Source organism: Melanotaenia boesemani, chromosome 12 (genome assembly GCF_017639745.1).
Source record: "Melanotaenia boesemani isolate fMelBoe1 chromosome 12, fMelBoe1.pri, whole genome shotgun sequence".
NCBI classification, from domain to species: Eukaryota; Metazoa; Chordata; class Actinopteri; order Atheriniformes; family Melanotaeniidae; genus Melanotaenia; species Melanotaenia boesemani.
The window spans coordinates 9,970,266-9,983,307 of NC_055693.1; the positions used below are offsets into that span (position 1 = coordinate 9,970,266).

Consider the following 13,042-nt stretch of genomic DNA (forward strand, 5'->3'; position numbering starts at 1 on the left):
AATAAATAAATTGACAAAGTGATGGAAAGCTAGAAGTGTAGAGAAAAGGTGTAATGAAACTCTCCAGACATTCCCATAATCAGGCTGATAATGCAGTTACTGTTGTAATAGTTCTGTATTATACCACACACTGTCCAACCAGAGCTACTGTAACATTATTCCTTCTGAAATAATCTATAACTCTCAAAGTAAACAAAAAGTACATTCAGCAAATATCAAGTGTACTTATTTATATGAATATAATCTCTGCAGGATATGGTTTTGGTACTGGAAAAAATGCTTTCCTTCGTAATCTTCTTGTTTCAACCAGTCATGGTTTAAGAAAGGTTGTTGCACTGACATTTAAATATGTGTGGAGGCAATTTTACAACCACCACTTATAAAGTCATGATGATTTATCTTTTCATTAGCTGTTTAAATGTTATCAGAATATATGGTGGAATCTCTGAAACTACATCCCCAGAGGCCGAGATAATAGTCGATGGGTTCTGGATTGGTGTAATTATTAGAGTACTTATCTGGTGAAAGTACATGTTGTGGATCATTACATCTCTGTTCTACATACTGTACTTTGTCGTGTGCTGATGCTTGACAATATCTATAATTCATGGACACTCTGATTTGCAGCAGTGACTCAGGTGTAATTAGTCACTTTCCATCGAAGGATTGGACCTGCTTTGCATGGATAACCACACTTCATTGAAGCCAATCTGTTGTGAATATGTCACACAGATTAAATTATACAGATACAGACGATGCTGTAACTTGGGTAAATTGGAGGGATGCGGCTGATGTTGTAATTCACTGGTGCGTTAATAAAAAATCATGTTTAATGTAAAGTACGATAATCTGTTTCCTCTCAATAGCTAGGAGTCATCAGGCTCAAATATGGACTTGTTTTAATGGAGCTTTATAGCTTTGTGTTTTTCTGAGGTACTTGGGGTAATATAATTAAACTAATTAAACATAATTTAATAAAACTAGTTTCCAACAGTCAGTATGCAGTATTCACTTCCAAACCCGCGTGTGAAACCTGATTTCATGGTGTTGGATCCAGCTTCCAGTCCATCAATAAAACAAAAATATTGTGTTTTATTAAATTAAACTTTTCATACTTGAAGTATAAAATAAGTTGTGTCAGCTGCCTTCCTTCTGTGGGGTGAGTTTACAGTTAAACAGCACTCAGAGTCAAAGTCACATGCTATGTAGTTCCTACCATGAGTGTTTGCATGCTGTGTTAACATTTTTCTTCCTGCATATATGTATGTTTGCATGTCAGCCCATTTTCATGCTTGGACTGTTTGTCTCAGGATCTGTGGAGCTTCACATTTTTTTTCATTGTCTGTGTTGTGTTAATGTTACGCTTTAAGTCATCCAGAAATCAAAAGTATGACATGACACCTTAATGAGGGTCAGGCTGTGTTTTTAAAGGAATTGGGTTATTAATAAAATTCTGCTTCCTGAAAAGATGCAGCCTGAAAACGGGTAAAACATGTGCATATTTTTATTTCTCGTCTTGTTGCACCCTGAAACCAGGAGGTCTTTAGGGGCTGTGCTCAGATTTGGAGCTATATCATTTAAGCTGTGCGCCACCAGGGGAAAAATATCTTAAAGTTTTGTCATTAGACCTCACACTGCAGCAGCTGATTTCACATAGACTTCCCTTTGTTGTCTTTGGGAGTCACAACTGGAATCAGCTGCTGTGGTGTTAATTTGATCTAGCTAGCAAGTATTATACAGCAGTGATTGTTAACATAGGCTCTTAAATTTAGGAGAACTGAAGGTGCTTCGCGCTGCCACGTTATCAAGTTTTAAATGATTTCTGACACTTATTAGATTGGAAAGCTTTCAGAGGAACTTTGGCCAAATTAACAGGGACTAAAAGTCACTGAATCAGAGCTGGAAAAGCGCTGAAGTATCCCTTTATAAATAGACTGGATTTAATGCCACAAGTTTTAACAAGAAAGCTGCAACAGTAAAAGGTTAAATGCCCTAAAAGAGATTAAATCCACAACTTCTTCCTTTTACTTAAGAGGTCTGTAATGTATCATTTAATTATACTTTTAAATTTTATTCATGCTGAAAGAAATTATGAATATGCAGGGAAATCTTTTAGATGATCCGGTGAGGTAACAGGAATTAAAGAATGGCCATATTATAAAAGCTTGTCATACTTTTTTAAATGAAGATGAGACTGATGAGTCTTGGTATCATTTTAATATTGGTCTCATGTCAGCATAAAGCCATAAAAAATATTAGTTTTGATAACTCTCATATTAAAGCAGGACGTTTGTAACCCTTACAGCTCTGGGTCCCCAGACAGCACAGGGGGCTCCATGAGGACTTGACCCTACAGAGCCTGTGTGATTGCTGAAATAAAGCCCATTTTCAGACAGAGACGGTCTATTCGTTACCATTGGGACGTTTTGTTCACATGGAACGGCCGTTTTGGGAACCTGTGATTTTAACTTTTGAAACAGGTCCCAGAATGAATTAATGGGGATTATCAAAATCTGCTATAATCTGGTAATATTTTATTTACACATATATATTTACTCAAAAACATAAAAGCACCATAGTAGATCATATCTTGAGTATCTAATCAGTATTTGTCCATGTACTATGTGGTCCATTGCGGTCAGTGAGCTAGTGGAGGTATGATAGGGTAATAGTTTAAGTCTATCCTGGTAATCTTGATTTTCCTGCATCATTTCATTAATGGTATATGTCTTAGATACACCACAGTGCAGATGATTTGTCCCTATTAAAAAAAAAGAAAAAAAACAGTACGGCTATATGTTCATAGTTACCTTAACTTTGGTTTATCAAAGGGAAGGAAAGTACTTGACCAGAGTGCATCATCTGTGGCAAGGAGCTAGCTAATGAAAGCAAAAAGCCAAGCACAGTTTCAGCGCAGGGCAGGTGGGGGTCCACATGTTTCTTTGTAGTTGCAAAAAGGGGGTCCTCAAGGAAAATAATTTAGGAATCACTATGTAAGAGAAAGATGAACATGGCTTGGAAATTTGAACAGATAAAACAGGTCCCTCCCGCTCAGCTTTGCTTCAGCTTGGACTCCAGATCGCCCTCTTGTGGAGGAGGCTGGCTCTGACTTTTCTCATTCAGGCATCGTAGTTTCTTGCAAATCCCATTAGAAGCACTTTGATGAGCCTAAGGAACCTGATTGACTGAAATTATTACATGTATCATTGTAAAGTCAAGGTGGTAATTTCATCAAATATTAAAACGTTATATTTAGTTTTCCATCTAGGCTCAGGTTAAAACTTTTAGGGTTCAGTGCTTTCAGTATCTGTATACCTCCAATCTGACCAGCCACTAAAGAGACCCCAGCGTTGTTTGAGTAAACTGCATGCGACTGACCTGTGCTCCCCGATGTGTTCTGTTTCTGTTGTCCGGAAGGTCCGCTCTCATCTGGCTGCTTTAAAGAGCAGCAGCAGTGTGGCCTCATCAAACTCCTCCTCTCCAACCCCACCTGTTGTGTCACGGTCACAATCCTTCAGCGAGCAGCTTGCCCCTAGCTTTGAAAACCTTCACCTTCACAACAGCCATGAATCCCACCTACACCATCAACCTCCATCATCATCATCACCATCCTTCTCATCATCAACGCCTGCACGCACTGACCCACAAACCCATCCCCAGCCTAGGCCCTTACCCCATGACAAGGTCCCTTCAGAGGAGGCCCCTCCCAGGGTAAGGTCAGGAAAAGGGACCTTCAATGTAGTCTGATAGCCACAGCTAAGACTTGTTTTCCAGGATTCTGTTATATCTTTTTTTCCTTTTTTAAAAGATATATTAATATCCTTTTAGATTCATTTTCACTGACTTCCATTGCAAATACACATACAATGAGCATTAGAGAAATATAGGCTCAGGACAAGTTCAGCTTGTTTAAAAAAACACATCAGTTTTCCTCCAGAGTTCACAGGATGCTTGATGTTATAGTTAAATATAGGACAGATTTGAGACCTTTTTTAAGGCTCTGTCCGCATATGTATGTAGGATCCCAAGTAAGAAAGATCTACATTCAGTCCACAGAGCCAAAGATAGTTGTCCATGAGAAGAAAACCGTCATAAACAGAACTACTGCCAAACCAAATCACAGCCCTGTAAAAACCATGTATGTGTAAACCCAGTCAGACCTCACAGGAATCATTTCAGTCTTGAAAAAACAGGAGAACACTGCTACAGAAACATTAAATAACACTACTGAATGGTTAACTTGTAGACACAGCTGAGTAATTTCCAGAAATTCTGCTCTGCATGTTGTGCTTTGAATTCTCAATGATTTGCAGTAGATTTACTAAATTTACATGTGACTCATTAAGCATGTTTAACATGTGACTGCAAGCGTTAGTTATATGGTGCAGTGGTGCTCTGGGTGTGTTCAGGAGGGATGATGGATATATTTGCTCCGGCTTGGATTGTCTGGGTCAGAGTTTTTAAGTATTTTAAGTAACTATTGACTTTTTGTAATATAAATTTTTGTGTGGTGTATAGTTGTCTTCTGGTTTTTAGATGAGCTTTTAATTGTTTTAAACAAATCCATTCACTTCTCACTAGTTTTCAGCAGTTATCTTTGATACTAACAGAAGTAAAAATATTCTTGAGGTGTTGTTTTCAGACTTGATTTGGTGTAACAAAGATCAGCTGCAGTGTTTTACAGTGAAAGAAAATGCTGCTAATCAGAGTTTTGGATCTTTAAAGGTTGGAATGTGTGTTCTATATTCGCTGTACACTGACATGCGTCATGCCTACAGACTGTGTTTGTGAAAGCTGGCCACTGTTTTTATCATAAAAGGTTCCTGTCAGGACTACATCAAGGTCCCCAGTGTTGTCAAGGCGAGACTCGCCTCATCACCATGGCAACGCCTCTCACAGCAGGGAGGCCATGCACCGAAATGCTGCCAGGTAAACTGCCTGATTAGTGGGTTGCTTTTAGGATAGCAGCCCTATTTTCTGGTTTTATTTTTTCACACTGTTGTTTTGTTTTTTTTATCTCTTAATAATTGGCAACTTCCCTATGCTTTAAAAACAAAAATCCTGTGGTTTGATAATTTCAACACAGTTAAAATAGAAGGTAAGTTTGTAAGAGAATAGCATTGGTGTGGTAGAATCATGACTGATGTATGTAAATTTAGAAAATATAAAATAGAAATTATAAAACTGTAAATTCATTCAAACTGAAATTTACTTTTCAGGGAACACTAATGCAATTAGCATTAAATTTATAGATGGATTAAAAATTGTCGGATCTTAGAGACTCCAAGACAAAAGGTTTGAGCTTTGTGCTGCAGTCGGCATCCAGGCGTCTGTTTCCAACTATTCCTCATGAAAAGGAATTAGTAGCTCAAAGAGTCTGGAAAAAGCAGCTACCTTGTTTGGAGATGAATCAGACATCATTCAGATCATTCAGTGTCTGTGGTTCTACAGTCATCGTGAAGTTCCGTGGGAGGTTTTACAAAACAGAGCCTATTTGACCTTATTTTCACTTCCTTTTTACTTCTGTGTGTAAATGTTGAATTGGACCAAACCAAAAGCTGATTTAGATTAATTTCTCCTCCTTCCCCATTAAAACCTCTATTCTAGGGCTGTAAATATATACATTTCCAGAACATAAACTCCTTGTTTAGCCTTTATTAGCTTAACTTATAATGTAATGTTGATTTCAAAACAACACTTTTTAAAGAATCTAATGAACAGGAATAAATCACAATTATCATGGATCAAAAACCACTAAACACATTAAAATCTTTATTACAAAAGTCTTTGTAACAACAACACATAAGCAGCTTTTTGCACTTATTGTATTTTCCTGTTTTAAATTCAGTGCAAACTACAGCAAGTCTGCATCTCTCTACAGTCTTTGACTTCCATGACTCTGGTGTCTGTTGCCTCTGCAGTTCAGCAGAGCCTCGGCTGCTGTGGGAACGAGTGGAGAAGCTGGTTCCCAGAACAAGTAATAGTGGCAGTGGAGGCTCCAGTTCCTCCAGCAGCTCCAGTAACTCTCAGCCCAGTTCTCACTGTGGCTCTGGAGAGAGGTTCAGGGCCCGCTGTGAGTCCACGCACACTTTTAACAAATCAACACCAAAGTAACATCCAAAGAGGTGGACAACATAACTGAAATACAGAGCTGCACACAACACCACTTGAGTAAAGGAGGTTCATACACATTTAGATTAAAACATACATATATGTTTAAATTGGTTATTTTTTTCCCTCTGGCATTGTAATTCAAGAATAAACTCATCTTACCACCTCCACCTCCTTTAGCTTCTTCCAAATCAGAGGGTTCGCCCCTCCAGCGACCAGAGAATGCTGGGAAAAAACCAGAGGAGAGGAAGGACTTGGTCAGGCCGAGCAAACCAGCGGTGAGAGTTGACCCAAAGCTGACTAGCCAGAAGCGTAGCTCTGTAGCCGCCATAGATTCAGATCTAGAACATGTGCTTAGTAGCATCTACATGATGGAGTGCTCCTCTGGGTTTGTTTGAAATCTTGACTGTGTGATGGTTTGCTGTAGCATGACTGGGACTTTTCTCCTTGCTGCTTCTTTTCTTTTCTCTAATCAAGTACCTCCTCTGAACTGTGTCCTGTGATCTGCTCACCATCTAGTAAGAGTGATGCAGTCAGACTGAGAAATGTTTGTTTTAACCTTCGGACCGAGCTCACTGGCTGACGGGGTTTCCTATTTCTTGTTTGATTCCTTTGCGCTCGTCTCTCTGGCTGGGTGACCGTCATTTGAACTCATGCCTTTTCTAACGTTAATGAATGATTTACTCTTTCATCTTTGCAGCTCTAACAACTGGTTCATTATTGTAATTAATCCACTAACCTTACCTACAGTAGCTTGAAGAGCATCAGCTGTGCAGTCATCTCTTTCTTCTCTTCACTGTTTGGCTTTGCTCCTCACGCTGGCTTCTCATCTGCTGGCATATCTCTCTAACCACTCTTCCTCTCCAGCAATATTCAGTTTCCTGCTTTGCTAAAAAAAAGTGAATGAAAACACCTCAGCTGATGACTTGCACCTAAAATGTTCTGCTGCAGAATGGGAGAAAAACTCCAGTTAAACAAGGAAAAGTAAATTAAATGATATAAAATGACCTCTTACCTCTTGATCTTTAGGACTTGACAGCTCTGGCTAAGGAACTACGTGCAGTAGATGATGTTCGTCCCCAAAATAAGGTGACGGATTATTCATCCTCTAGTGAAGACTCAGACACCACAGATGAGGATGATGATGAAGAAGTGGACCAGGAGGCAGGAGAAGAGTCGACCTCTGGCCCAGAAGACTCCAGAGTTGTGTATGTGTTTCCAGTGGACAAATCAGTAGCACAATAAATCAGCTGAAAGAATACTATTCCAAACTTCAGTCTAAACATCACACATTTATATTGAACACCTCCTTTTTCTCCTGCAGTACCTCCAGACTGAGTAATGGAGAAACGGAGTCGATGAAAACCATGATCGTTCATGATGAGGGTGAAAGTGATGCAGGGTCAACTCCCTGCAAGGACAGCACGCTGATTGTCAGACAGGTACAGGCTTAAAAAATAAATAAATCCCCACCAATCATTTACCATGCACCTTTTCTTCTACCATTTTTTTTGCATTTTGTTTATTCCCAGGTGTTTATCCATTATGTTTGTAAGTTGTGTTGATCCTTTTCTGTTCTTTTCTACTTTTAGTTTAACCAAATTTGGGTGTAAATCTTAACATTTCTGTTTGATATGCAAAGAAGAATAATTATAACATTTGTAGGTAGAGTTTGATTAATTTTTGACATTTAAATTTTAACTTAGCATAGCAAAAATCAGAACATTAGCAGGTATCACATCCTGTTAGCACCAAAGGAGAGCAATAAAGGTAACTTCTATGGAGCCAGATAACACGCGTACAGTATGATCTAACCATCAAATTAACTACTAACAAGAGTTTTCTTTCCACCTGTAGAGTAGCCACTGTAGCTTGCCCTTTGCTGTAGCTAACACATTCCCTTCCCCTGAGCTCATCAGGTACGCATCTAGACCCAAAGTCGTCTACCCCTCTTTCTACTTCCAGAGTGCAGGTGACAACAGAAAGCGTGCGGCCCCCGGCTCGGGCCAAACGCAGACCCTCAGCCTGCTTGCAGGCTTCGCTCCCAGCCCTGGCTCGGTGTCGGGGCAGGGCCTCATCCACCTCACACCCAGTCCACACCACCACCACCATCATCACCACCATCATCACCCCACACAGCACTCGGACAGGAACGGCTTTGCTGGTCGCATCCACCACCTCCCAGACCTGATCCAGCAGAGCCACCATTCCTCCCCCTCCTCCTCTGCATCCAACTCCCCTTCCTCTTCCAGCCTTGCCAGTCCCTCCTCCATGTCCCCCCAGAGTCCCCTGGAAAAGCTTGGCATCCTCACAGAGGTATGTCCCACAGCCCTATCATGGACGAGTGTACACTGTCATAATATTGGGCAGGAATAACAAAGATGATGTCATCATAGACCGCCATCAGAGTACAAACAGATGGAACCAAGAGCCACAGATTATTTTTCATTGTTTTAAAGAAGTTTGGTAATAATTCCCCTTTATATTATTTATCATGTTCTAAGTAGAGTGCCCTCTACTAACTACAACTGGCAGTAGAGCTTATTTTTTCCCCTCCCCACTGGCACAAGTCCGCTCCAGAATTACGGAGGCCTGCATCTTATTTACGCCTAAATTTTAATTCCTCATTGAATGGTTGCATTTGAAATAAATTAACAAATAAACCAGATTTCTTTAGTAGAAAGATTTACAGTTATTGTTCAAATGTCCTCTGAGACTTTGTGTGGTTTCACGAAATCTGCCCCGAACATTTAAATCTCATTTTATTCCTTGATGTTGCCTATTTTCAGCCAGAGTCATATTCCCGCATTCCCCAGACATTAGGTCATAGCACACAGGGCAGTTAAGAGTGTAACGGCAAGTATGTTTCCCATGGAAATACTTTATTCATAGCAGCATTTTTTTTTACCCTCTTGTGTTTTTTGCCAAGTCAACAACATTCATGTTTTTTTCTACCCCTCAACTTTGTTTTTGATGTTATTTTACCCTTCGATTCAAAGCCCATTCTGTTTGCATGCAACACATAAAGAAATACCTGCCTGCTTGTTCAAGTGCGTCGTCATGTTGATTAATCTTTATCCATCCTTTACATGTTTTTGGTCTTTCATAATATCCTATCCAGAGCTGATATGTTCTGTCACTACTAATTCTTTTTTTCTGTTTCTCTGTAGAGTCAGTCTAGTAACAACATGCAGAAACACAAGTCTTCTTCCTCCTTCACTCCGTTCATTGACCCACGCCTCCTCCAAGTCTCTCCATCCACCGGCAGCGCCCTCAACAATGTTGGTAGGTCTCTTTACTGCATTGTGTTAAGCTTTGTGTGCTGAGTAAGCCGGTTTTGTAGAGTGTATACACCAGGGGTGCCCAAGTCAAGTGTGTTGAAGAAGGGTTGCATCTAAAAGTTGCAGGATGGTAGATCTTGAGGACCGAACTTGGTCACCTCTGGTAAACACACTCATTTAATCTATTACTTAATAAAATAATTGTGGAAGTGATCAATATGCCTGGTTCTATTTGGTCTGAGGATACAAATGTCAAAACATCCCCTTCAATTTATTGATTTATAAAAACATACTGCTCAAAAAAATAAAGGGAACACTTAAACAACACAATGTAACTCCAAGTCAATCACACTTCTGTGAAATCAAACTGTCCACTTAGGAAGCAACACTGATTGACAACCAATTTCACATGCTGTGGTGCAAATGGAATAGACAACAGGTGGAAATTATAGGCAATTAGCAAGACACCCCAATAAAGGAGTGGTTCTGCAGGTGGTAATCACAGACTGCTTCTCAGTTTTTATGCTTTCTGGCAGATGTTTTGGTCATTTTTGAATGCTGGCGGTGCTTTCACTCTAGTGGTAGGATGAGACGGAGTCTACAACCCACACAAGTGGCTCAGGTAGTGCAGCTCATCCAGGATGGCACATCAATGCGATCTGTGGCAAGAAGGTTTGCTGTGTCTGTCAGCTTAGTGTCCAGAGCATGAAGGCGCTACCAGGAGACAGGCCAGTACATCAGGAGACAAGGAGGAGGCCGTAGGACGGCAACAACCCAGCAGGACCGCTACCTCCACCTTTTTTAAGGAGGAACAGGAGGAGCACTGCCAGAGCGCTGCAAAATGACCTCCAGCAGGCTACAAATGTACATGTGTCTGCTCAAACGGTTGGAAACAGAGTCCATGAGGGTGGTATGAGGGCCTGACGTCCACAGGTGGGGGTTGTTCTTAAAGCCCAACACCGTGCAGGACGTTTGGGATTTGCCAGAGAACACCAAGATTGGCAAATTCACCGCTGGCGCCCTGTGTTCTTCACAGGTGGAAAGCAGGTTCACACTGAGCACATGTGACAGACGTGACAGAGTCTGGAGGCGCCGTGGAGAACGTTCTGCTGCCTGCAACATCCTCCAGCATGACCAATTTGGCAGTGGGTCAGTAATGGTGTGGGGTGGCCTCCATGTGCTCGCCAGAGGTAGCATGACTGCCATTAGGTACCGAGATGAGATCCTCAGACCCCTTGTGAGACCATATGCTGGTACGGTTGGCCCTGGATTCCTCCTAATGCAAGAAAATGCTAGACCTCATGTGGCTGGACTGTGTCAGCAGTTCCTGCAAGACGAAGGCATTGATGCTATGGACTGGCCCGTCTGTTCCCCAGACCTGAATCCAATTGAGCACATCTGGGACATCATGTCTTGCTCCATCCACCAACACCAAGTTGCACCACAGACTGTCCAGGAGTTGGCGGATGCTTTAGTTCAGGTCTGAGAGGAGATCCCTCAGGAGACCATCCGACACCTCATTAGGAGCATGCCCAGGTGTTGTAAGGAGGTCATACAGGCGCGTGGAGGCCACACACACTACTGAGCCTCATTTTGACTTGTTTTAAGGACATTACATCAAAGTTGGATCAGCCTGTAGTGTATTTTTTCCACTTTAATTTTGAGTGTGACTCCAAATCCAGACCTCCAATGGTTAATACATTTGATTTCTATTGATAATTTTTGTTGTCAGCACATTCAACTATGTGAAGAACAGAGTGTTTTAATAAGAATATTTAATTCATTCAGGTCTAGGATGTTATTTTAGTCTTCCCTTTTTTGAGCAGTGTAGTTAACAACTGGAGTTTTCTTCAAAATATTTTACAATTGATGTATAATAAATTTACCCCATAATATTATGAAAACTAACTTGACTTTATGTAGTTGCAAGCTCCCTTTCGGAGTGGTGAGGCCACAGAAATCACCAGTTCGTGTGATGGACCCCTTTTCCCCCAATAAGGGGGAAACGGCATCCAGAACAAACACATTTTATTAGTGTGGACTCTTGGACTCAAGGTCAGAGACACAAACAAAGCTTTCTTATCACCACAGTCCTCATTCCTTCATCATCATCATCTCTCTATAATCAGGCCAAAATGTTAAAACCTTTGGTATGCTGAACCATTACCTCACCTGACGCAGCTGGTGACCAGCCATTCACCCCTGAAGTGAGCTCGATTACTTCAACATGCATTTGATCACCAGTTTGATTTTCCTGTAGATGTCCAGGTCTCACAACAGAATTTAACCACTTAAAAGGAGAGAGGAAGGACAATCGTCTTCATTAAATACTAGGATTACATGGCTGCAAAGGCATTGTGAGGTTGGACAACTTGCATATCCCAGTTTCATTTAATGTGAAGGATGGTTTGAGGGGAAAGTTGTTTTTCTTTTTGTTTTTTGGCTACTAAGTGGAATGGCTGCTTGAGTAACTTTCGTAATAATCAATTCATGATTGTTTTCCAGATGCCTTTCTGAATAGACTCTACCAATTCTCAGTTTCAAACTGTTTCTCACAATCTTTTATTTAAGAGAAACTCAACCAGTGAAGAAAATTTCTACACCTTTTCTAATGCTGATCATTTGACTGATCCTCACCCTGCCCGGTTAACTCTACATCCTTCACCATCCTACCTAAGCCCTTCCCTTTGACCTTTTAGGCTACGGGAATGATGCCCGACTGGCAGAGGCGTTGAGAGCAGATCCATCTCGGAAAGGCTCTGTGGTCAACGTCAACCCTGTCAACACTCGCCCGCAGAGCGACACGCCAGAGATTCGCAAGTACAAGAAGAGGTTCAACTCTGAAATCCTGTGTGCCGCACTCTGGGGTAAGCCTGCAAAGATATTCATCAGCAAATAAATTTCCGCTTATTCATAAATGAAAAAGTAATGAAACTGTCCTGTTTTACTTTTTCACATTTCTAACATTTCTAAATAATGACATTGTGTTTTTGTTCATATGTTGGTGTGATCTGTTATAACCACTAATTTAAGAGTTTTTCCCACTGCCTGAGTAAGATGATCAGAAAAGCTGGATGAGAAAGAAATGCATTTCCACCTTCCACAGAAGTTCAGTAGAGGCTAAGAGCCTAGTAGAAATACCCAAGTTGCTCAAAAACAAAGAAATTCAATGCTGCACATCTCTAGAATAAATAATAAGCTGCACCTGTTTCTGGAGAAGCATCCGGCTGACAATATTGCTGATATATCAGGAGCGTCACCAATAAGCAACAGCAGCCTCCATCAAACTCACCCCATGTGTTTGAGCTTTCCTCCTGGAGGCTGTCATGAAGAAGATGCGTGGAAGAAAAAGAAAATCTGCCAAAATACTGATACAAGACTGTATTAAAAAAAGAAAAACAAAAAAAAACTTGATGTTTATGGTTGCTTGAGCTGGTGGCTCATCTACATCTATAGCTCCTTGATGCAGCTGATCCAGGTTTGAACCCTGGACTAGGGTACTTTTCCACAACTACATTAAAATTCAGGGGGTGGGGGAAAAATGGAAAACACTGCATTTGGGAAAAAATAAACCACAGAATCTGGATACAAATTAAACAGATTTCACCATGCCCTGTTAGTATGCACTCTGTCCACATTAAACTAATCTT

The 13,042-nt window shown here is 40.8% G+C and overlaps 1 protein-coding gene across 7 annotated transcripts in view; it reads left to right on the plus strand.

Moving 5' to 3' along the window:
- LOC121650655 (mitogen-activated protein kinase kinase kinase kinase 4-like) overlaps window positions 1-13,042 on the plus strand; it is a 91,487-nt gene that overhangs the window by 71,098 nt on the left and 7,347 nt on the right. For 3 of the 7 annotated variants that reach the window (XM_042002257.1, XM_042002251.1, XM_042002253.1), the window contains 9 exons: window positions 3,418-3,711; window positions 4,820-4,929; window positions 5,922-6,073; window positions 6,292-6,389; window positions 7,141-7,319; window positions 7,436-7,553; window positions 8,077-8,427; window positions 9,282-9,396; window positions 12,092-12,259. In XM_042002257.1, the coding sequence (XP_041858191.1) occupies window positions 3,418-3,711; window positions 4,820-4,929; window positions 5,922-6,073; window positions 6,292-6,389; window positions 7,141-7,319; window positions 7,436-7,553; window positions 8,077-8,427; window positions 9,282-9,396; window positions 12,092-12,259 (1,585 nt within the window). The remainder of the gene's footprint in view (window positions 1-3,417; window positions 3,712-4,819; window positions 4,930-5,921; window positions 6,074-6,291; window positions 6,390-7,140; window positions 7,320-7,435; window positions 7,554-8,076; window positions 8,428-9,281; window positions 9,397-12,091; window positions 12,260-13,042) is intronic. The other 4 variants (XM_042002254.1, XM_042002252.1, XM_042002255.1 and 1 more) reach the window with 4 other exon arrangements.